General features: G+C 43.9%; 1 protein-coding gene across 9 annotated transcripts; it reads right to left on the bottom strand.

The window, feature by feature from the left end:
* Positions 1–849: 849 nt before the first annotated feature.
* On the bottom strand, positions 850–21140 carry TMEM144 (transmembrane protein 144). Of its 9 annotated transcripts, none has more exons than XM_033060119.2 (13): positions 21056–21140; positions 17302–17385; positions 15658–15854; positions 14580–14702; positions 14127–14226; positions 11832–11912; positions 9123–9204; positions 8351–8424; positions 7344–7462; positions 5939–6058; positions 5211–5308; positions 3245–3298; positions 850–1409 (listed from the first exon to the last, which is right to left on the bottom strand). In XM_033060119.2, the coding sequence occupies exons 3-13, from the start codon at positions 15794–15796 to the stop codon at positions 1326–1328; spliced, it is 1074 nt and encodes a 357-aa protein (XP_032916010.1). In that variant the 5' UTR covers positions 15797–15854; positions 17302–17385; positions 21056–21140; the 3' UTR covers positions 850–1325. The 9 variants fall into 9 exon arrangements, with proteins under 9 accessions (XP_032916010.1, XP_042635202.1, XP_032916013.1 ...); XM_042779268.1 differs by lacking the exon at positions 21056–21140 and adding an exon at positions 20867–21046 and having other exon boundaries at positions 15935–17385; XM_033060122.1 differs by lacking the exon at positions 21056–21140 and adding an exon at positions 20867–21046 and having other exon boundaries at positions 15658–15867.
* Positions 21141–24149: the final 3009 nt, after the last annotated feature.

Below are 24149 nucleotides of genomic sequence, written 5' to 3'. Positions count from 1 at the left end.
AACCCCCTCCCTCCAAATTAGTATAATTTTGAAATCAAGGGGCTTTCAGGCAAAATTATGGGAATTAGGAATAACAGTTCTTTTCTAGGGAAATTAAAATAGAAATACAGTACTACAAAGAAACAAACTCCAAACCCTGACAAAGTCAGAGTACAACCTGACACCCTGTCAGGCAGGGTGTTGGGAGCAGTCCCATTAAATGGTGGCTGCATCCTTCTGCAGTGACAGATGTGGTTCAGTTGAAGCAGTGCTCCTGTAGAAGGTGCAGTTTCCCTCCAGAGGTCCAGTGGTGATGTGGAGAAATCCAGTTTTCCTCTGGAGTCCAGTGGAGAAAGGGCTCCCTTAGCGTCCCAAAACCTCTGTTTTTATCTTGGTAAGAAATGTTGGGGTCTTCCCCCTGGCTGGAGCAACTTCCAATGGGATGAAGTAATTTTATCAGTCACACGGTGGGACTCAATGGGCCATCAGCAGAAAATGACTCTCTAGAGGAAGGATGGGTTGTGAAAAGATAAAGAACAATGCCCGTCTGGTTTCAATGGATGGCCCATTAGCAGAATATCTGCTGTTGACATAAGCATCACTGCCCCCACCCTCAACAGATGGTGATAGAATAGATACCTTTTATCACACTCTGTATTGTAATGTGCGGTTTATAATCAGGTGTGGCTTATTTATGGACAAAGAATGAAAAGTTGCTGGCACCCGGAGATGCGGCTTATAGTCAGTGCGGCTTATAATCGTGAAATTACTTAATTTATTTCTCAGCACCCATTTTACTCTATTTCCTTCACAAGTCTGAAGTGACTGGAAGATAACATTTTTATGTAAACTAATGATTTTAAAGAATAATGCTTCTAAATAAAAAAATAGCTTTGTTATCTTCATGCATATCAGTTTCATAAGGAATATTTTAAGACATATCTTTTATTTAAGTCAGTAAGAATGTTTTAATAACAAATCAGCTTGCAAACATACAGTATTACAGAGTAAAATTAAAATCACTATCCACCATCACAGCAGTAAACTGTAATCTATGATGACATAAAGTTTAGCACCTGAATGAATAAAACTAATAATTAGTAACAATAAAATAATTCAGCTTTGATTAATAAAGTCCTTTGATTTTCTTACTATACCAAGAAAAATCAAAACAAATATTTCCAGATTTTCTTTCATGCCTAATGTTTTCCTTTTCCACTTGGCTGAAGCAAGTTAGGGTAAATGTTGGACATACATTATGAAAATTATTATGCATTGTGATCTACCAACACTGTTGTTCTATTTGTGCTAAACACTAGCACCATCTACTGGTCCAGAAGGTCCTTTCAAACTTTAGAAAAAGCTGTGGAAAGTGATCCAGCCAAAATGATGCAAAATGATACTGACAGTAGCACGTAGTTTTTCAGTCCCTGTACAGGCAAAAGAAAAAAAAAAGGAAAATATCACCTTGTCATTATTGATAACACTTGAAAAAAAAAGTAGAATAAAGTACTAAGTCTCAATTAAGCAGAGATTATATGAAAAGAATGAAAGGCTTATTAGAGAGTTACAAAGATTTGGATAATGAACATTATCCTCTACTGTGGTGCAAAACTAATCTGCAGTGGAACTTCTAGTTCTACATCCAATGATGCCTGATGAACAGTCACCAAAAATACTGGGAAATATGGATCCTAGACAGATAGGCAAAAAGAACCTGGTATTACAGTAATTTCACGAATACAAGCCGCACCAATTTGACCAAAATTTTGGTGGAAACCCGGAAGTGCAGCCAATATTCGGGGGCGGCTAATATATGAACAATATTCTAAAAGCTGCCAACATGGAAGTGAGAGCCCGCGGCAGCCCCAAGCCAAGCTGGAGCCCAGCCGGCCCCGGCAGAGGTGGGAAAGCCTGGCAGAGGCGGGGCGAGTGGCTGAGCCTGAGCCAGCAGGGCGGGGCAGGGGGGGCGGCAGAGCCCAGGCTAACAGGGTGGGGGAGCCCGGGAGAACTGGGGCTAGCAGTGCAGGGGAGCATGGCAGAAGCAGGAAGGCCGGCGGGTGGGGCTGTGGGGCGCCGGGGGAAGCCCAGCAGAATCGGGGCCAGTAGCGTGGGGGAGCCCGGCGGTGCGGGGGCCTGCAGTGCCGGCCAGGGCGAGCAAACGCGGCGGCGGTGCAGACGGGAGGGGGTGGCCGGCGAGCCTGGCGGCGGCGACCGCCCCGCCGGCAGGGCGAGCAAACGCGGTGTGGGGCGGGAGGCGAGCCCGGCGGCGGCAGCCGCCCCGCCGGCAGGGCGAGCAAATGCGGCGCGGGGCGGGCGGCGAGCCTGGCGGCGGCAGCAGCCCCACCGGCAGGGCGAGCAAACGCGGCAGCGGGGCAGCGCTGACGGGAGAGGGGGGCCAGCGAGCCCGGCGGCGGCGGCAGCACCACCCGGCCAGCCCCGCCGAGCCGTGGCGCTGAGCTGGGCCACCCGGCCCCGTCGGCAACCATGAGCGGGCCGAGCCTGCCTGGCCCCGCCCTGGGCCAGTAAACCACGCTATGCCGCGATCCTGTTACTAATTGGCCAATTTGTGAAAGCTGCGCACGGATTCTCACTACGAATGAAAGTGCGGCTAATATTCGGGGTGCGGCTTTTTTATTGACAAAGACAGCAACATTGTCGACGCACCGGAAGTGCAGCTTATACTCCGTGCGGCTTGTATTCGTGAAACTACTGTACACTGCTAGCATTCAGTGCTTCAAATTCCACAAGAAACCTAACTTCTGCCCTATATGTTAAAATCCAGTAAATTAGCTTGTTGCAGACCATCACTGCTGTATTAATTTAGGATCTTTATACTACACTGTAGTTAGAAAGGTCAATTAACCTGTTGCATTTTCACATCCTTCGTTGAACCTGACCCGACAAATGTAATCTGCTTGCTGATGTGTTATTGGGACAACAGCTCATTCCTCTGCCCCACTGAAAGAACTGGTTCAAATGAAGACTATCTTCAGGCAGTGCCTGGTATCCTGCCTCCTGCCTGTGCTTCATTTACATTCACTGCTCTTCATACACTGTGGAACTTAAATCTTCATTCCTGTAAAAATTGTTCAGTTTTTCAGGTTTCTTGGAAAATTTAATATTGCATGATAAAACTTTCAGTTTCATAATGCAATACTTGCAAGGAGGAGAAATCTGAGGTACAGCTGTATACCAAGTCATGCTATTTCTAGAGCTAGAGGCAAGCAAGAGGTATTAGGTAAGAGACCCAATTACACATTACCTTGATTTCCTTAAATACAAGGACTCCCCACATTGCAGCAACAAGGCCAGGACCCTAAAGGGTAAGATTAATTTGTACATTACAGCATTTCATTAGAATTTACTCCTTCTCATTACTGCTCTCAGGGTAGTTGAATTTTGCCTGGATAACTCATTTAGGTCTTTCCATTCTGTAAAAATGAAGCACTCATGACAAAAACATAAATATCACTGAAACCTTACAAAGTTAGATACAATAAAATCTTCAGGAAGGGTGAAAGAGTCAAGAAACTGCTTTTTTTTTGTTGCAGTAGGCACAACTTCTTTCTTAATTACACTGCAGAGTCTAGTCCAACTGTTACATGTTCTGTCAATAAACTCCACATAACATACCTCACTTTATTCCAAATTACAGTCCACAACATTTCCTAACATTTCCTTTATTAGCATGATTAACTATTCGACAAAGTTTTATTTTATCACTCAGTATGGTATCAAGAGACTGAAACATAGATGTATTTCCCGTGTAGATGGCATCTGGACAAAACACAAAGCCAGCCAGGGAGACAGGTCAGGGAAACTCCTGATTTTCCATGGTGCTGTTGTAAAGGTTTCCTGACTAACAGCAAACAGTGATACACAGCAGCAACTTCCAGGCACTCTTGGCAATACAGTTTTTCCCCTGAGTGAGCAATGATCTGAATTTTCATCTCTGATGAGAAAATATTTGAGTACGAAGCAAAAACTGGCTCTGTTAATGCTTCCCATTAGAGCTGTTCTGAGAAACACTTGACAGATGTTTGGCCAGTGACCTCTCTTCATCCTCAATGGAGTTGATGGGACACAGATATAGACAACAAGAAGTGTCTCATGAATATATGTGTGAGAGCTGTTTCCTAGTGACATGGTCAACTATTATTTGACAGGCTATTTCACTTCAGATAATGTGTGTTGTGAGAGGAATGCACTATAAAAAATGGAACAAAGCGTTAAAGGGCCGTGACGAATATCTCTCTAAAACTTTTCTACAGAGTGAAATAAAGCAGCAGTTCTGAACCTATGGTCCAGATAGGGAGTCTCTCATCAGTGCTATCCTTACATTTTTCATCCTTGCCCTTTAGGCATACTGGTAACTAAATTACTAAAGCTAATTTCCATTAATCCTTCAATTTCTAATTAGAATGATCCCAAGTTTTAGTTTTTTTTCATTGCATACTGCAGGGTATATTTTGACTTACTGCACCTTGAAGCAAAGTTTAGTCCCTATTAAAGTTTTTTGTCTTCAGTTTGCTTCCAAAATACAGCTGTTAAGCAAAACTTTTGTCTTAATATTTATTAACTCTCATTTGCCACCTTTGAGTCACCAACTAGTGCAGTGTCAAGAGAGTAAATTCAAAGTTTACTTTTACCTAGTAATTGGAATTTATGCTTTAAAGGTGTATCACAAACAGGAATAAAACAGAGACAGAAAAGCCAACCTATTTTCCACACATTCGCATAAGAACATTATTTTCAGTAGTAAATAATCTGTTCTGTTTGTTCCAGAACTGTAAAAAGAAAAAAACGCCTGACTTAATCAAGCAAAATGACTACTAGGGGATAAAATTCACAAATTCAAAAACATCCAGATCAAAATGTACTTCCTGGGATGAAAACATAAAATAATTTTTCTTTTAATCACTTCAATTAAATAGTTAATATTGATGTAATTCTGTTTACAAAGCTTTGGTTTATACATAATCTAAAGACTCACACTCTCAATTCTTCTAGTTTTTCTAATGCTAGACATTGGCCAAGATGGTGCCTATCACAGTCTTTGATGTTCCCAAAAATCCAAAAACTAGTGCAGACAAGCAGAGGAGGCACTGTATATTGTTGACTAAAAATGCCCTAGACTCATCATAATTTCAACTCACTTCCAAAAACAAAGGGGTAAAAAACACATTCACTTTTAATTCTAGTTCGAGATTTTATTTTTACATACTTACTGCTGTAATTATCGGAAAGCTCACGACAGCACTGAGATAGTGATTGGTCAGGAACCAGCAGCAACTGGCTATTGCCCAAAGCACACCAGAAACAAACCCTAGAAAAACAAATCCCAATCAAAAACATGCATAGCAAGGTATAGGCAGCAGCTTGCAGAAGTTTTATACTTATAGAATAATATAGCAATTGTATATATGTATTTTAGCATGTTAACTACTTTAACAAGCTGGCTCTGGCAAACTAAACCAAAGCTCAAAAGATAAAAATCAGCTACTCCAACTGAAGTAGCAAATTACAGTAATTTCACAAGTATAAGGTGCACTCCCGGGTGTCGGCAATTTTCCGTACTTTGTCCATATATAAGGTGCACCCGGCGTATAAGCCGCACCTCCGGGTTCAGATTAAAATTTCAGTCAAAAAGGTGTGCCTTATACGCATGAAATTACTGTAATTAAAGTTAATTGTTTTCTGGGCAATGTGCTCTCCACTCTGGCAAACAATTTTTGAAAATCTGCAGCGTTACTTTGTTCTAGTTTCAGATTAGAAGTTATCATTGTCTCCTAACCTTAATTAACCTAATAGAAGCGCTCTTTCAAAAGAGACAAGAAGACAAATGAAGATACTTGAAAGGTGAACCACAATTCTGACACACAACTTGAAGCAACCATTGCAAAATGGTCTGAAGAAGTAGCTGAAATGAATTGCTAATTTTAAAAAACAGTCATACCTGGCAATATGGCTTGGGGATAAACATAAGGTTTATTTTTCCTGACAGCACAGTAGATAAAAAAGTAGACAGTACTTGTAAGAAATATTCCACTGAAGTGTGCAAAAACATAATCTAAATCTGAAAGAGAAATTACAAAATGTTAGTAAGAACATCAGTTACTCATTTAAAAAAACACATTTTCATTGATAAAATTAATGTAGACAGAAACACATAGAGGTGCTACTCCTAAGAAATCGAATTCAAATCTCATTGTGCTGAACACAGCTTCCAGTCTAACTGTGGATGCCTACAATCAATGACACCTATTAAACATGAACAAAATGCTGTGTTGACTTATTACAGGCTTCTAAGTACTTCTATAAGCTGTTATTTTCAGAACTCTATTACATATTCCTGAATTAATTTAATAAAATCTTGAGAAAATCCTCAGGTGAGGCTACAAAACTGGGGTGGGGATTTTACATAATTGTAGATGGTCAAGTGAGGTTGTAATTATGTTCTTGTATTCTTGAATCCTTGTTTTGTGTGTTTAAGGGCAAGACAACCACAAAGACTATGTAAGCTAAACATAGCTCAGTTTTGTCCTTTTTTAATCTTGAAGAATGTATCAAAATTTTGATCACTATAATTATTGTTATAACTATGAACAGTAACAAATCCTCTATGGATTTTGTATGTGCTACGAGAGTATTTCCAACATGGTAAAGCAGAAGCATATAGCAAGGTTATCCTGGTCTCTTTGTAAATTCTCAACAGGAAAGGCAGCTATGGTAATGACAACATGTTTCACCTGGCTAGGGAATGCATACATTGCAGAATTCAAGAGAAATTGCATATGACAACGGCTACATTATGTGTTCTCAGCAGTACTTTGCTCTTAAAGGTGCTGCAGGCATTACCTGACAGAGTATAACCCAAATCTTAAGGAAAATGTTTCTGGGGGAATGTTGTTTGAAAATGGCAGTTATGCTTATGTTAAATGGTTTCAATTTAAAAACAACATGGTTTTAATTACCTATGTTGTTACATATCTGCTCTCCTCATCAGTTATGATCATATCTTCTCTTCCTTTATTGCTGCTGGCAATTGGGAAACTCATGCCCTTGTTTAACTCATTTTCTACTCATACAAACTCTATTTTGAGAATGGTAGTGTTTAATGCCTTCAGAAACACACATGTGAATTAAGTATTGTAGTCTTTGGGCTGTTTCTCAGCGTTTTTTATGGTATAACTCAACTCTGAGAAAAAGGGAGTGCTAGGGCTGATTGTGACAACATCTAAAGTAGTGCAGAATTGATAAATTGTCATGGTGTATTTTCAGATATATGACGAATTTCACCCTATACCTTTGAAAAAGCAGAACACAATGATGAAATGAAGAAGTGATCTATTAGGCATTACCAAATTGACTCGCTCCTGTGTATGCAGTTTCATTTCTTCTTCCATGGTCCTTGATGTAAAGCACTGGTATAAAACTGGAACCGTAAAGTATTCCAGCTACTACAGCCAGGCCACAGCCTCTTTAAAAAGAACAACAATCGGAGAAAATAACCTCACATGAGTTAAGGAAGTAGATAACACATGTAAGCCCAGTACTGCAGGTAGAAACTGCATCGTATAAAAATTGCTAGCTATAAAAAGAATACATTTTAGCACATTTTTATTTTCTAGTAGAGAAATGGTTCACCTAGTTTCCCTCTACTTTGTAGCCAAGCAAAACAGACAATTTTTGCTGCAAAAGCCAGAAATCCAGAAAAATGACATGGGAAATTAACTAACTACGATTTCCTAAAAGCAGAGCTAGAGGACAACAAACAAAAATTAATTTCAACATGCTCCCACCCTCACCCTTGTTGTTGCAATCTATATATTCTTTATAACTTTCCAGGTTCATCACCTCTTCGTTCCCTTTCTCCATCTCCAGATTGCTGTGCTCTTGGCTCCCCACACTGGCTTCCTGTTAGCTTGCTTCCACTTTGGAGCACTTTTACTGTCTCCTTACCATATTGCCATGCCTTTTCCAGATGTATTTGCTTGGAAAACACACCTGGAAGCATGTCACAGGCTTCTTCTATGTTGGAGTGCTAATCAACCAGGTGCTAAAACCCAGCTCTGTAATTACTGAGTTGATATTGTTAATTACTTTGCCAAATTATATTTTTCACAGTAGTACCTAATATTTAATTAGCAAGGTTAGACACACTCAATAGCGCAAACAGAATAATCAAATAGCTGTGCAATTATTCATATATAGATTTGCACACTACACTAGTATGTAAAAACCTGTTATTTATTAGTGTGTGACTTTGCTAGGAAACCACAGGACATAAATTTTGCTCTTACACTGTGTTAAACTACTTTCTCTGACTACTTTCTATGCACCAGCAAAAGAACTGTTAACAACTTACATGAGTCTCCTTTTTGCTGGAGAAAGTTTGCTCACCCATGAGTCCTCAGTGGTATCTTCAGAAACATTAATAGACTGCAAAAAACCAAGAGTTTTCATGTAAATTTAGTTTAGTTTTATTTCTTAAAATGTGCTAGTTCTTAAAGAGTCTTCTGTGATTCAGTCTGGTAGACTGGAACCTCTGGTGAGCATTAAGCACAGCTATAAACTCTCAGGGTTCTCTGTTCAGATAGCCACTGAGCACTGACCTCTAACACTAAGATACAATGGCAGGAGGAGCCTGTGGTTCTCTGGCTCTCCTTGCATACTTTGTGGTCCCTAAGGAGCAACAGCCAGTCTGGTAACCCTCACTGGCCTCCAGCCTGTGCCACAGCTGATGATGACAGCAACTCTGGACAGTCTCCTGACTCTGCAACATGGCAAAAAACTGGCCTTTCACCTAAGCGCCCTGACAGCTTTACAGGTAACATTTAATTGAAATTGCTTCCTCTTCTCATACAACAAAGTAATACACTTTTATATAATCTCCATTATAATGAGGAAGGACTAAGCCGTCTAAAGCTGACAAATAAGAAAGAACACTTGGGAATACCTCTTCTGTTGCTAATATTCAAAATGATATCCACATCCACAGATTAAGATACAATCAGCACGTATCTATCTTTTATGTAGTCTGCCATAAATCCTAGCAAACCTGACTAATAAATGCATTTTTTGTTTTAAAATGGGTATGTATTTTCACTGCTGTAAAATAACAACTATAGAGTACTTACACTTTCTCTCAGTAAAGGTGTGCTTTCTAATGAAGCTGAAGAACTCTGGACTTCAGTTTTTATAAAAAGAAATATAACAGCACTCAGAAGAGAAAAATACACCAATAAATACCATGTCAGTTCATAAGGACATAACATTTAGTGTCCAGAGACGAAAGTTTTATTTTGAGGCATACTCCTTTGTTTTATTACCCTAGAGTCACTGCAGTATATTTAAAAATTCAATTGTTTTAAATTCATAACTTACTATGATTACAGTAATTTCACGATTACAAGCTGCACTGACTATAAGCCGCATCTCCGGGTGTCAGCAACATTTTGTTCTTTGTCCATACATAAGCCGCACCTGATTATAAGCCACTCTGTGATTCGCAGCGAGGACTCGCGTGCAACAAAGTTGCCAATTAGTAACAGAATTGCGGGATCACGGCGTTTACTGGCTTGGCTCGGGCCATGCGGGTTCGGCCCGCTCAGGGCTGTCGATGGGGTTAGGTGGCCCAGCTCGGCGCTGCCGCTCGGCGGGGTCACCTGGGGCCGGTAGCCTCCTGCCTCCCACCCGGACTGCGGGGATGGCAGCATGGAGACCCCCGCCTCCACCCCAGACCGCGGGGATGGCAGCATGGAGCCCCCTGCCTCTGCCCCGGGCTCTGCTGCCCAAAGGAGGGAGCCCCCCACCTCCCTACCCCCCCGCCATGCTGCCAGCATGGAGCCCGCCTCCACCCACTGTGCAACAGAGTAACCAATTTGTAACAATCGCACAATCCCAGGTTTTACTGGCAGGTGCTCGGCTGGGAACCTTGGCTACACTTACAGGGTTGGAAATTTCAGAAAATTTTTCACATATTATCCGCTCCTGAGTGTAAGCCGTATTTCCGGGGTGGAGCAAAATTTTAGTCAAAATGGTGCGGCTTATAATCATGAAACTACTGTGTATATATAAGAAAGATATAAATGTAATAATTTTAAGTTATTAGTTTAACTTAGTTAACAGACAACCTAAGTGAAAGTAAGTAAATAAATCAGTTTTTGTATCACTTTATAGATCTTTCTTCTTACGTAACGTGATTGAAACATCTTTGAACAGTGTGTAGTCACACCCACATTAACAACAGATGCTTTAGCTAACAGTGCCCTTTTGTACCAAACCACCCATAAATGGAACACATGCTTGAAAATTCCATATGAAACAGCTTAAACCTGCACAGAATGGCCTTTACACTCAAAGAAAAATGTTAATTTTCAGTCTTCCATCATATATGAAGGATGGAATACTGCTGCTACAGGGCATACAGAAGGAAAGGGGATATTGCTCAGTGCTGCTCAGTGCATTAGGGTGAATAAAATGAAGAAAGGGTAATATTACTACTCTTAACCCCACCTCCAGGAGATCAGGTAAATACATGCAATCAGAACTGGAAGGATTTGTTTTTTACTTTTAAGAAAAACATTTCAATGAACCAGGAATTTCTTCTCCTAGTTGTAAACAGAATGTTTCCATTTGAAGGATTCATCTCTCAGTGATGGAATAAACATAGATATAAAAGGATGTCAGTTTCCTCCAGAGGAAGCATACACATTCCACACAGAAGGAAAATGAAAAGCCTGCTTCTGAGCTTCACAGAGCAACATACACAGGCTTTGCGCAGTTTGCCAGGAAAACATGTTTGCTCACAATCTCTCTCCCTGTTGGTCACTGCTCCATGATATCTCAGAAACAGGAAGCAGATGGTGAGCTGCATGAATTCATCAGGCAGGAATAGCAGTACTGTAACTATTTTCTCAACTACCTCCCAAAATCATGTGCTACATATAACTGGAATGGACACAAAGCTGCAGACTCACAGAAAAAAAGAAGAGTGGAAGCAAAAATCTTTAATCTAACGCAGAAGCTCTCTCCTACCAATCAGAAATGGCTTATCTTCATGCTCTTAATACCCTCCTTTTCTGAAAGGCATTATGCTCATGTTCTGTCAGCATGCTTACAGTAAACCCTTAGGATTTAGGGCCTTCTTTCCAGCCACCCAGCTGGAAAGCTAGAACACTGCTACATGAAAAAAAGAAAGATCCTCTTTCCTCTGTGTTTGGACAAAAACATATGCATTCATACAAAAAACAAACATGTAAAAAGAAAGAATAAAGTCCTTCCAAAGACCCTGAAGGAAGACACTGAGCAGGATCTGGAAGTGTGGCTTAAGACTTACATGACACAGAGCTATTACACACAGGAAAACATGCAAAGCCTCTGGCCTTTCATGGACCCCAAAGTACCAGGGAAGGGGTTCTGTGGCCTATTCTATTGTTAGGAGATTAAGATTTGTATCCCTGATTGAGTGAAGTGAGATCAGAAATCTGAGGTTTTCTCAACAAGATTCTTTTAGTCAGTCTGTCCTCTGACAGATTTGGGGAAAGTGAACCATTAGAATAACTTAAGGAGGCAATCCATGCATCTCTGCTTTGATTTGAACACACCTACCAGCATAAAAATATATTTCTGTGTTTGCGGACAACCATTTCACCCCTATACTGGATAACATGTCTGTTTCTACAGCAACGCTAACCAGCTAGGTATGGACAGTTCATCAATTTGGAAGTAAATTGAGTTGCCAAAAATTCTTCAATACATCTGCTCTCTTGTTAAATCATCCTGGTGGTTAGTTATTAAATATATATTTTACACAAGAGATATTAATTGTAAGAATCAATTTCTACCTTATAAGTGAAAGTCCAGCCCCAATATAATTTAAGATTGGTCTTGATACCTCTTCTGGGTCAATTCCAAACCAACCAAACCTGGAATATTTAACGAGTTTCACATAGATGCACTGACTTTATACAAACAGTTACAAACCTAGCCCTTGAAGTCTTGACTCACGTAAATAATTCTGCTTAAGTACAGTAATTTCACGACCATAAGATGTACCGGACTATAAGGTGCACCCCCTGGGAGTCGGTAAATTTTGCAACTTTGTAGATCAGATAAGGCGCACCGGACTATAAGGCGCACTTTTTTTTTGCCGCAAAGATCCGTGCCAAGTGCAACAAAGTAACTACGTAGTAACAGAATCCCACGATCATGGAGTTTACTGGTATGTGCTGAAATTGGAAACATTTTAACAGATTGGTGTAGCCTTTAAACGCAGCCACAAGCGCCATCCCCGTGCGCGGGGCCCGGCACTCCCGCCCGCCCCTGGATGGCGAGGCGAGGCTCGCGGTTGCCTCAGTTCAGGGTGGCTACGGCTCACACCTCGGGGTTGCTGCGGTTCAGGGCGGCACTGCCCGCTCCCTCTCTCCCTGAGTGGTTGCCGCTCAGCCTGCGCGGTCGGCAGGGACTATGAGCAGGGGCTGGGCAATCCCTCTCAGCCCGCGCGGCCGGCAGGGACTATGAGCAGGGGCTGGGTAATCCCTCTCAGCCCGCGCGGCTGGCGGGGACTGTGAGCAGGGGTTGGGCGGTCGCTCTCAGCCCGTGCGGCCGGCGGGGACTATGAGCAGGGGCTGGGCAATCCCTCTCAGCCTGTGCGGCCGGTGGGGACTATGAGCAGGGGCTGGGCAATCCCTCTCAGCCCACGCAGCCAGTGGGGACTGTGAGCAGGGGCTGGGCGGTCGTTCTCGGCCCACGCGGCCGGTGGGGGCTGGGACCAGGGGGTGGGGGGTGCCGCCCAGCCTGCGTGGCCCCGCTGGTCGGAGGCTGGCCGCTCCTGCCCCCCTTGCGGCTGGGCTCACGGCTCGCACTTTTTTTTTGCAGCGAGGAGGTGAGCCGCGTGCAAACAGTAATGAATTACTGGCAGTTTGCAAACATTTTTCAAGACTGGTGTAGCCTTTAAACGCAGCCCCAGGTGCCCTCCACGTGCCGCAGGCCCCTGTACTCCTGCCTGTCCCTGGCAGGCGTTGCTCGCAGCTCCTGGCTACCACCGCACGGCCGCGGGTCCTGGTTTCCCCTGCCCGGCAGCCGCAGCTGCCACAGACCCAGGTACTCCCGCCCGGCGCCGGCTGGCGCAGCTCCTCCTCCGCACTGCCTGCGCCGTGTCGGCGGCGGTGGCTGCTCCCTGCCTCATTCTCCGTACCACCCGCACCATGCTGGCAGAGGTGGTTGCTCCCTCCCTCCTCCTCCACACCGCCCGCACTGTGCCGGCGGTGGCGGCTGCTCTCTGCCTCCTCCTCCGCAACGCCTGTGCCGTGCTGGCGGTGGCAGCTGCTCCCTGCCTCCTCCTCTGCACTGTCCGCACCGGGCCAGCGGTGGCGGCTCCCTCCTTCGCCGTGCAGTGGCTGGGGCCAGCTCCCTCCCTCCCAGCACGGTTCCTGCCAGTCGTGCCGCCTGCTCCCCTCACGACTCGGTGTTCCCGCGGCACCGCCCCCCCACTGCGGCTCCTACTTCGGGGTGGCAAATGTCGCAACTTTGTCCATCAGATAAGGTGCACCGGACTATAAGGCACACTTCCAGGTTCAGGCTGAAATTTTAGTCAAAAGGGTGCGCCTTATAGTTGTGAAATTACTGTATATATTTTCAGTATTACATCAGGGCTCCAGTTGGCTTGCAAAAAGTTATTCCTACTTTACAAAAATAACCTTTAATTTAACAGACATTTAAAAAAATATGTATATTTAAAAACTGAAGTTAAATTATTTTATCAGACCAGACTGTAGAAGAAAAAAATACAAATATGAACTAGTTTTACATTAAGAAATACATTACTTATCAAATCAATAACCTTACTGGGTATTTTCTTTCTATTAAAACAGAGGAAATATAAAAAGCTAAAAGAGATAACTTGAGTACTTTTCACTGAGGAGGAAAAAGTTTTAATACATAGGATAAATACTCTTTAGTGGTAGACTTGGTAGTGTTATGTTAATGGCTGGAGTTGATGATCTTAAAGGTTTTCTCCAACCTGACTGACTCTCTGATTCTACAGGTGAGTTTTCACTGCAGTTATTAATGAAGACTTGGCAACATTAATTATATTATTAACTAATTAATTAATGACTTAAGACTTAAAACATACCTACCTTGAACTTGCCCAACCTGTCAGCAAATTAAATGAAGCCCATATCAAAAGACCAAGAGCTAAGCCAATAGTTTTAACAATAGGGACAACTGTAACATTGCCTGAAATACAAAAACCAAAACTAAAGTCAGTTAAAAAATTGAATGTGATCTTGTATATATTTGCTTTAGGTTCTGTGCCTGGTTGGAAAACAAAGAAATTTAGGAATTTACAAGGTAGCAAGAAACAGTGTTTTTAAAAAATAAATACACTGAACACAGACTTTTTCTCTATACAATTTTAAACATTATCTTTGATGTGAATTTGCCTCTTATAGAAAAAGCCCAATAAAACAATAATTACTATAAGGTTACAGTTCCATTAAGAGTGAGGCTTTAAAGAACTGAATAACTACAAAATAACTACTATCTTATACATGGAAAAGTTTCAAGAATTGGAATCTCTTTATCCTTACCTGTGGCCCACATAAAACCTCCAACCATAGCCAGAGGCCAAAACCGGGGGCAATTCTGGATCAAATTGACCACCAAAGAAACTATCCATATGGAGGCACAGAGAATCCACTGGAAGAACATGCCTGTGGAAAAATCAAATGCACACAATAGGGTATTTGTAGAATACTGCATGTGTGAATCTCTTAACAGAATACGTTTATCTTTGATACACTAGCAGAGACAAAAATCAAAAAGGTGGTTACTACATTTGTGAATGTCAGGGAACCTTGTTATAATTTATTCAATGTATTGAATGTATTTTTAGGGTGGGTTATAATTCAGTTAACCTTTTCCTTATCATGCATTCTTCCTACAGAGTTGCAAAAGACACTTAGCTGGCCAAAGTTTGCACAAGCTGATTCTTAAACACATGAAAATTTTGATGGACTTCTGACAAACATGATACTCAATTGCTGCAAACTTCTCCCACCACCCCAGTCGCTGCTACCACAGACTACACAGGATGAAACTTTTTCAAAGTTCAAGCTTTTCCAGTAATCTCAGACACTGAGGATGGTCAGTGACAGCTCTCTTCTACCTCAGTAGATTCTGGATGGGTCAGTTAGGCAGACCAGTTAACTTTATGCTATCTGTGCTAAGACTTTCCCTTGAAAGCCCAAGTTTGTCTTGTTAGGGTCATATTTCAGTTTTTGTTTTTATGTTAGGTGCACAATTGAAAGGCAATGCTTCAAAGTCCAACAACTCTTACTTTATTTATAAATAACACTGTATGCATCTAAGAATTCCCACAAAGGTAAAGCAAAGAACATTTCGCTTTCCATTGTGAAATTCTCATGAAATATACATCATCACAAATTATAAAGTACAAAGTGCACAACTTATAAAGAGACTCTTCCAAAGATATGCCACATCCTGAAGCAGTATTATTGCTTTATACCCTAACAACAACAGACAAAATTAAACATACTCTCTGGATTAAGGCTGTGATGATGGCCTTGATACTCTAGTAATTTGCTGGTAAAATATTATTCCTTTTAGCAAAAATAGCAAACCAAAGAAAAAAATATAATTGTTTACCATCACCAGCGTCAAATTTCTTGACAGGCACGAAGTTTGTCCCAAACAGAAGGACAGCTACTGCAGAACAGGTAAAGCCAATAGCCAGATCTGTTCCATTACTGATGTTAGCAGCACCATAAGCTTTCCCGATATTCATCTTTGTACTGAAGGTGCTTCTTTTTGTGTAGTTGTTTTACACCAGATCCTGACAGAATCTGGAATCAAAGACTGGAATTAAGTATGTGAATTATTAATACCAATGTAGTTTAGAAATTTGAAACTTAAAGAACCCTACTTATGAATCTCTCAAAGCTGAAGTGAACTGCAAAGAGGTTAATGTAGAAACGGCTCATGTACAGCCCCATGAAAACCTGCCATAAAACATGAATAAATGACTTAAGAACAGATAAACAAAAAAAACCCCCAATATTGTATATTTTATCTGAAGACACAAAAAGTGAATGTAGAGGTGCACTCAAATGTTATGAGGACATGAACCTGTGAGGGTTTTGGGAAGCACTGATGCTTTAAGGAGATGCTATCAGAATATTCCTTATTCCTGTGGTCAAAGCAGAGGGTGGGGGGGAGACACACTGGGGTGTGTCAAAATATGGGGTTAGACAAAATCTCAACTGGCAGACGCAGTTATAGCAGACCCATTGTCAAGGAGTGAGGAACAGGTGCAGAGATCCTATAGGTGCCACAGTGAGATCAGTATGGAATCGTAAGGTAACCACAGGTACTGCTCTAGTTGATACTAAAAACTGAAAAGTTTCATTTTACTGTGGGGAGCAAAGGGAGAAGTGGCCTCTAAAATTTCTTTGTTCATTCCACATATGTATAATAAGAAAGGCAAAGATTATTTTAATCCTGGAATACCTCTGACTCTTTTTAAAGTGGGAAAGTCATCTTGGGGTTACACTCCACAGATGCGCTACATATATACTTTTGATATGGAGTATAACTTTGACAGAAAAGATGTCTCTGAGGACAATCAAAACAATGTGAACTTTGTGTACATAATCTTAATACAACACTTAAAAGACTACATATAAGAAAAGTATTTGGAAATTTAACTTCAAATGGCAACAGGATACTTGGTATGCTGTTACAGCAATATACATGAAATCCTCAATCAAAAACCATCCCAGTGCAGTTTCCCTTTCCCCATCGTAGGTGGTGCGGTTGAAATAGGATGGTAAAAATTTTGCCCAGTCTTGCAAAAAGTGTTGTGACTGTACTGTCTCCACAAGAACTGAGCTGCTGAACATTCTTTCATCTTATTTTACCTGGTCTTACCTTCTCCACAGTCCTCAGGACACTGAAAACTGTATCTGCTGAGGTTATGCTTTCATCTACAATTTCAGCAGGGTCATCAGTGATTGCTGAAATTATTTACATTAGCAGATGAAAAGTTTGATTCCACAACTAATACAGCAATTTAATCTCTAGAATTCTTCCCCTTGAAATATGCCAATATATTTCAAACTTGAGTACTTGAGAAACAGAGATGACGTTTAAAAGACACATTAAATGGCACAGGTGTTTCCATTAGTATTATATTTTTCTCCATCACTCTTCATCTTTCTTTCCTGCTTAGAGGATAAGCTTCTCCAAGAACTTTTCACTGTATTTAAGACTCTTCTACAAAGCATGTCTTACCCAGGACCTGCAAACACTGTGCAGTGCAAATAATAATGCTACGACTTCTTCCAAGACTTGATTTCACAGGATACACCGTACACGCTGTGAACAGATAAATACAGTAATTTCACGAATACAAGCCGCACCAATTTGACTAAGATTTTGCTCCTAAACCGGAAATGCGGCTAATAATCAGGAGCGGCTAATACAACCTCAGAAGTGCCTGCCAGAGTGCTGAGCCGAGCAGCTGCAAAGTCGGCATTTTGCGATTGTTACAAATCGCTACTTTGTTGCACCGCGGGTGGAGCCTCGCTCCGTGTAGGCAGAACGGGGGGCGGGGAGAGAGGCGGGAGAGCTCTCTTTCCTCCTCTGCCACAGCCCAGGGGAGAGACGGGGGGGGGGGGGGCCCGGCGCCGCCATTGCTGCAGCTCGGGGAGGAGAGGGGGGACCCGGGCCGGCCCTACCGCGGCCGGGGGAGGAGAGGGGGGACCCGGGCCGCCCCTACCGCGGCCCGGGGAGGAGAGGGGGGACCCGGGCCGCCCCTACCGCGGCCCGGGGAGGAGAGGGGGGACCCGGGCCGCCCCTACCGCGGCCCGGGGAGGGGGGAGAAGCCGGCGCCGCCATTGCTGCGGCCCGGGGAGGGGGGGGGAAGCGCGCGCCGCCATTGCTGCGGCCCAGGGAGGGGGGGGAAGCGCGCGCCGCCATTGCTGCGGCCCGGGGAGGGGGGGGGAAGCGCGCGCCGCCATTGCTGCGGCCCGGGGAGCCGACGGGAGCCCCGCGCAGCCATTGCCGCGGCTCGGGGAGCCGACGGGGTGCTTTGTCCCCGCCCGCCGCCGCCGCGGCAGGAGCAGGGAAACTCCGTCCCTGCCCGCCGCCGGCGCCACGGGCGCAGGAAAGCTCCGTCCCCGCCCGCCGCCGCTGCCGTAGGAGCAGGGGAAGCTCCGTCCCTGCCTGCCACCGCGGGGCAGCGCCGACCCGGGGTGACCGAGCCCAGGGGCAGTGGTGGCCAGCCCCGAGCTGCAGCACCGTGCTGGACCACCTGGCCCCGTCAGCGGCCCCTAGCGGGCCGAGCCTGCACAGCCTTAGCTCAGCCAGTAAACCCCGCCCTCCCGCCGTTCTGTTAATAATTGCACGCGGGTCCTCGCTGCGAACGACAGAGCGGCTTATATTCGTGTGCGGCTTATCTATGGACAAAAACCAAAATATTTGCCAACACCCAGAGATGCGGCTTATAGTCAGTGCGGCTTGTATTCGTGAATTTACTGTAAACAGATTACAGTAATTTCACGACTATAAGGCGCACCCTTCTGACTAAAATTTTCCCTCGAACCCGGAAGGGCGCCTTACAGTCCGGTGCGCCTTATCTGATGTACAAAGTTGCAAAATTTGCCTACCCAGAAGTGTGAGCTGTGAGTCGTGGGGGGAGCCGGCAGGGCCACGGCAGCCAGCTGGAGACGGGCCCAGGGGCCCGCGGCACTGCCCCTGCCGGGTGGAGGTGGGCCTGGGGGCCTGCAGCACCACCCCTCCCGGGTCCAGGCAGTCCCGGGGTCCCATGGCTGCCGGGTGAAGGTGGGCCCGGTGGCTCGTGGCACCACCCCTGCCGGGTGGAGGCGAGCCCGGGGGCCAATGGCTACCAGGTTGAGGTGGGGCCTCGGCCAGAAACCGTGCAGGGGGAGCTGGGGGCGGAGCCTCACTGCAAAAAAAAAGTGTGCCCTATAGTCTGGTGTGCCTTATATGATCTATAAAGTTGTGAATTTTGCCGACTCCTGGGGGGTGCGCCTTATGGTTGTGAAATTACTGTAATACACATAAAGGTTGACATCAGCTTGCTTCATTCCATCAAACTTGACTCACTGAGTGAATACATTTTATTCATCTAGTGGACAAGTAAGGCACAAGAATTGGTTTTGTCCAGAAGACCTTCATGGTGTTAAGGATGTAGAAATAAAGCTGATTACACTGCAGCTCTGTGAATGCAGGAATCACCACTTTTGCCTTCAAACTTCAAAGGCTGTTAGTATCTTAGCTGCATAATGACTTATTTATTTAAAGTGGTTTATCAGTCTTTTTAGTTTTGCACAGAGAAACGTTACTTCAAAAATATTTCAGTTTTGTATCTAGTAAGAGAACTGTGCTGCAGGGCAATATGCTTTACTGTTTGTTTCCTATCTTCCAAAAATCCCTATATTCTGCACAATGAAGACTTTTTGCACAACTCCAGAATTATCACCTCAAACATGGAGAGAAAACACAGCTTCCACTTAATTATGCTTCATTCACACTGCTTAGAACTCTGTGTAACTTTCCAAAACCTGGGACACTTTGCTCCAAATTTGGCTTTCACACCCAACTTTCAACTGCATTTCACATCCTTCAAGAGAAAGCTTAATCAGGCAAGGCCTGAAGTAACCTGATCAAACTTTGATGGCATCATTGCTTTAAGCAGGGAATTGAACCAACAACCTCCAGATCCCTTCCAAGCTAAATAGTTCTAATATTGTATGATCAAATGTCAAGAGCAAATAATTGTCACACAGCATAAAGTTGACTGTATTTTTTCTACATACTTTCCACTTAAGAGAGCTTCTGTGAGTTCACTAAAAGCCTCTTCTCTTCAATCCTATGTTATTGCCAGATGGACTTCCAAATGTGCCTCCAAAGACTTAAAGGGTAACAAATGCCAAATGCTGAAGTTGCTACGCTTTTAAAGCATAGTGGTTGTTTCTGAAACTCAAGCAAAGGCAACTGCAATTGATACTGTTATTGAAGGCTTTTTTCCCCCACTAAGTTGCCCATACTGAAAAGCACTTCAGGATTCAGAAAAAAAAAAAAAAAAACCAAAAAACAATTTTGCTGTTGGATGTTTGAATTTTGCTGGCACACATTTCTCTTTTCCTACTAAGTTCACCAGTTCACCCCATCGGAGTGTTGTGCTCTCCATTTCCACACTTGCCTTAGAAATGTGACACCCACAACAAATCATGATGTTCACTTACTGCAATAGCAACACATTGCTGTGATCTCTGCAGACAGGGGCAAAATCAAGAAACTCTGCCTTGGAGAGCTTTCATCTCAATGGTGATCCAAATTGTTGCTAAGGTTCCAAAGAACCTCTCTGTTTAATTGAGTGGGTATTTTTAAATGTTGCATGTCACGTTGATTGTTTATTTGCACATTTCTCCTATTATCCATCTACAATTAAGAGTGGATATTTTCACTTTGAACTTAGGACACTCCTATGGGTTCCGAGGTGGCAGAGATCAAAGTCCCACGTGACACCATAACCCTCGATGGAGAAATGTATCTCTGCTTTCCTGAGAGGATCTCTTCCAAAAGACGTTCATCGAGCAGTGTTTTCTCTAAGGGCTATCACGGAACAAGGAAAACGCTCATCTGAGAGCTCCACCCGCGCCGCTGCGGTTTCACTGACGCCACCGTGCCGGGACTGCGGCGGGGCAGGCCCGCACGGCGGGTGGAACACGGCCCAGCCCTCGGCCCCGAACGCCGCGGCAGGGCAGCGGCCGCTCGGCACCGCACCCCGAGGGGACACCCGAGACCCCGCTCCAGCCGGCCCCTTCCTTACCCCAACGCCCTGTGCCCGACTCAGCGCCGCGGCAAATTTTAGGGCGCTCCGCGCCGGGGCGGTAGCCGGCCGGGATGCGCCCATACCGACAGATCGCCGGTCCCGTCCCTCCGTGCAGCAACAACCCCGCCGCCCGCGCCCCTCCGTGCCCACTCCTGCCGGGATCCGCACCGCCCCACCCCCGCTCACCGCGGCCTCCCGCCCGCGCCTGCGCCGCCCCTCGCCTCGGCCCGCCTCCATCCGCCTGCTTCCATCCGCTTCTTCCCACTGGCCTCTTCTTCCTGTCCGGGAGCGGGGCGGAGGCTAGTGGGGGTTGGTTTTCGACTGCTTTTGTCTCGCCGCCACGGCGGAGGGTGTGTCCTGAGGCGTCGACTTCCCGCCTGGAGGGGAAGGATAGCTGAGAGAAAACTGAAATTAATGCACTCGTAATGAAAACACCTTGGACCCGTAAGCGCGCGGATGAGACGGTGCCCTCTCTAGTACAAGTGCAGCTGTGTCCTCAACAGGCTGGTGTTGTGATCTTAGGTTGGCAGCTCATCGGGTCCATCCTGTGAGCCAAGACTACCATGTCAGCGAGACCATGGAGTGCACTAAATGCCACATCCTGTCTTAAGCACCTCTAGGAAAGGTGACTGCTCTACCTCCCTGGACATCCATTTCAGTGTTTAATCACTTGCTGAGTGTCACGTCCAGTGTTCAACACCTCCAGGGATGGTGACTCCACCACCTCCCTAGGCAGTATATTACAATGTTTTCTGTGAAGAAATTATTCCTAATGTCCAACCTAAACCTCCCCAAGCTGAGCTTGAGGCTATGTCCACTCATCCTGTTGCTGGTTGCCTGGGAGAAGAGGCCTATCTCCACCTGGCTACAACATCCTTTGAGGTGGTTGTAGAGGCCAGTAAGGTCTCCACTGAGCCTCCTCCTCTCCAGGCTGAACATCCCTAGCTCCCTCAGCTGCTCCTCACGAGACTGGTGTTCCAGAGGAGGCACCCAAGTTTTGGCAGCATTTGCCCAGGAACAGAGACATGATTCCAAGATGGGGCTGCTCATGGAGGGGACAGCATGGCCTCCTTGCAGCTCCTCTCGCTCCTGAGGTCTCCCTGGCTGCTGGAGGCTGTCACAGGGCTGGGGGCTGCAGGCACCTGCAGAGGGGGACAGGCATCTTGGGGAAGGCAGGGACATTTTGAGGCCATGCAACAGCTGCTGGCTCTGTGGTGTGCAGCAAGGCAAGGAAACCACGAGCCCCATCAGGGCATCCACATTTTTGTTTTTCTTAAGCACAAAGATTACCACCTGTTGGTCTGGAAGCCCCTGTGTTGTTTAGCAACCAAAATCAAATAGGAAAAAAATCTTTTACATGGTATCAAGAAGAGATCTTTGTAGATTTCCCTGTAAGGATTTGATCTGGACCAGTTCGAGCACAAACTATTAGTCAGCATGTTTAGTCATGAAGAAAACATTTCTCTCTGTACTCTTGAAGTACAGTTTCCAGATGGCAGCCCAAATTGATCTCCTTACAAACACAGCACGAACCTTCTGAAGTAATGCTTCATATTTTGCAAATTAAATCTGCATTATCCATAGTAAGGGCTTACTTTGTTTCTCTGGGGAATAAGTTGTCAGTCATATGGATTCAATAAGGCTAGGAATGCACCATTTATCAATCATTTTAACATAAATGTCTGTCCATGTGTCATTTAGAGATGCATAGGAGAACGTCTCTATGGAAACAGTATGGCTATAATGCACCCAAGAGAAATAATGTTCCATATCATAATCACAAAGGTAGCCCGCAGAAAAAAGAATTTTAAAGGCAGTGCAAGTGTATGTGTTGTGTTGTTTTATTCAGAAAAAAAGTGGTAGGAGAAATGTTAACCTTTTACATTGAAGTGCCTGCACATAGAAAGCCAGACCACACACATTAAGGAGCATAGTCTGTAACCACATCCTTTCAGGTGCCCAGGGATAAAGAGAAGTTAAGATGCAGGGCATTGTGACTGGTGGGCATTGGCACACTCCACTTGTCTCTGCAAACTGGTCAGAGACCTCCTGCTAGGAGCAGTACAGGCCACCAGCTGCTTCAGATTCTGCAGCTTGTCCAGCAGAAAACCTCTTCAAATGCAGGTATAGATGGAGATGAATTTCAAAGTTAAACAAAAAATAAAACAAAAAAGGAAAAAAAAAAGGAAAAAAAAAGAAAAAAAATTGAAAATAGTTAATCCAGCTATTCATTCACATTTAAAAACTGTACCTAGGTCTGTGAAGGACTAGAAAAAGCTTCTTTAATTCCCCTCTTCTGTTTATTGCTGTTTTCCTATATCAGTTTTTATATTCCTGACGTTAGGAAGGACAGGAATAAAATAAGAGTATATGAAGAAATTACATGAAAAGCTGAATTTAATGGATGCAGATACATTAAACCATATTACAGTTATGGTTTAGAGCAAGGAACAAATACAAAATTTGACAGACATTCCAGACTAGCTGTAGGTAGCAAAGTGAAATAGTGTAGGCCAGAATTTGGTCAGACAACAACTACTATTCTGAAAGTTTGTCTTAAATGTTTTATGACCACAGAGGAAGTACTGTTTCAGCTTAGTAGTGCCCTTTAGTGCTTTTCTGCAGCTTTGGGTTAGAATAATTCATTCCAGAAAGAAGAATAGTACTCACCTGAACAAAACCCATTTTCTTTGTTTCTTTTGAAACAAGATAAAATGTTTTTTTTCCCAGACAACTCCATAGTAGTTTTAACCTTCCTTATTTTATGGTATCTGCTAGGACACTGGAGCTGTACACCAGTCACTTGATATTTTGCCTTTTAAAAATCCAAAATTAGAGACAAACATCTTGTTAAACTAACAAGATACTGTATTCTATTTAGGTGATTTTCTATCACCATCCATTCCAAAGAATGTACCAGTACCTGAGTTCCCTCTTCTGAACATGAGAAATAAAGGAAATACCATTGCTATTATAACATTTAGAAAGCCTCAAATATCCCAGCAGTCCCCACTGCACATCAGTGTGTACACCACATTATGATTTCAAGACAACAAATGAAATGAGAAGAACGACTCTATATTCTTTTATAATTTTCTCCAGATAATCGTTGAGGAGTAGCAGTAGAAAGGTTATGTAGATTACAGAGAATTTCAGAGAAGTATTATAGCAGAGGAGAGCTCTGTTAGTAACTGGTATTTGAAAACAACTGTTGCAGTGTGATGCATTTCCAACTCAAGCAACTTGTCTGGAGCTTTTGGAATAAATTCTCTTTGTTTGG

This window comes from Catharus ustulatus, chromosome 5, assembly GCF_009819885.2.
Source record: "Catharus ustulatus isolate bCatUst1 chromosome 5, bCatUst1.pri.v2, whole genome shotgun sequence".
NCBI classification, from domain to species: Eukaryota; Metazoa; Chordata; class Aves; order Passeriformes; family Turdidae; genus Catharus; species Catharus ustulatus.
This window is presented reverse-complemented; position numbering and strand designations above follow the sequence as displayed.

Excerpts from the sequence above, each read along its gene's own strand:
- TMEM144 (XM_033060119.2), bottom strand. The coding sequence starts at position 15,796 with ATGAATATCGGGAAAGCTTATGGTGCTGCTAACATCAGTAATGGAACA. Across the intron at positions 14,703-15,657 it reads GAAATTTGACGCTGGTGATG|GCATGTTCTTCCAGTGGATT; the intron begins GTAAACAATTAT and ends ATTTTTCCACAG. Across the intron at positions 3,299-5,210 it reads GCTTTCCGATAATTACAGCA|GGTCCTGGCCTTGTTGCTGC; the intron begins GTAAGTATGTAA and ends CTTACCCTTTAG.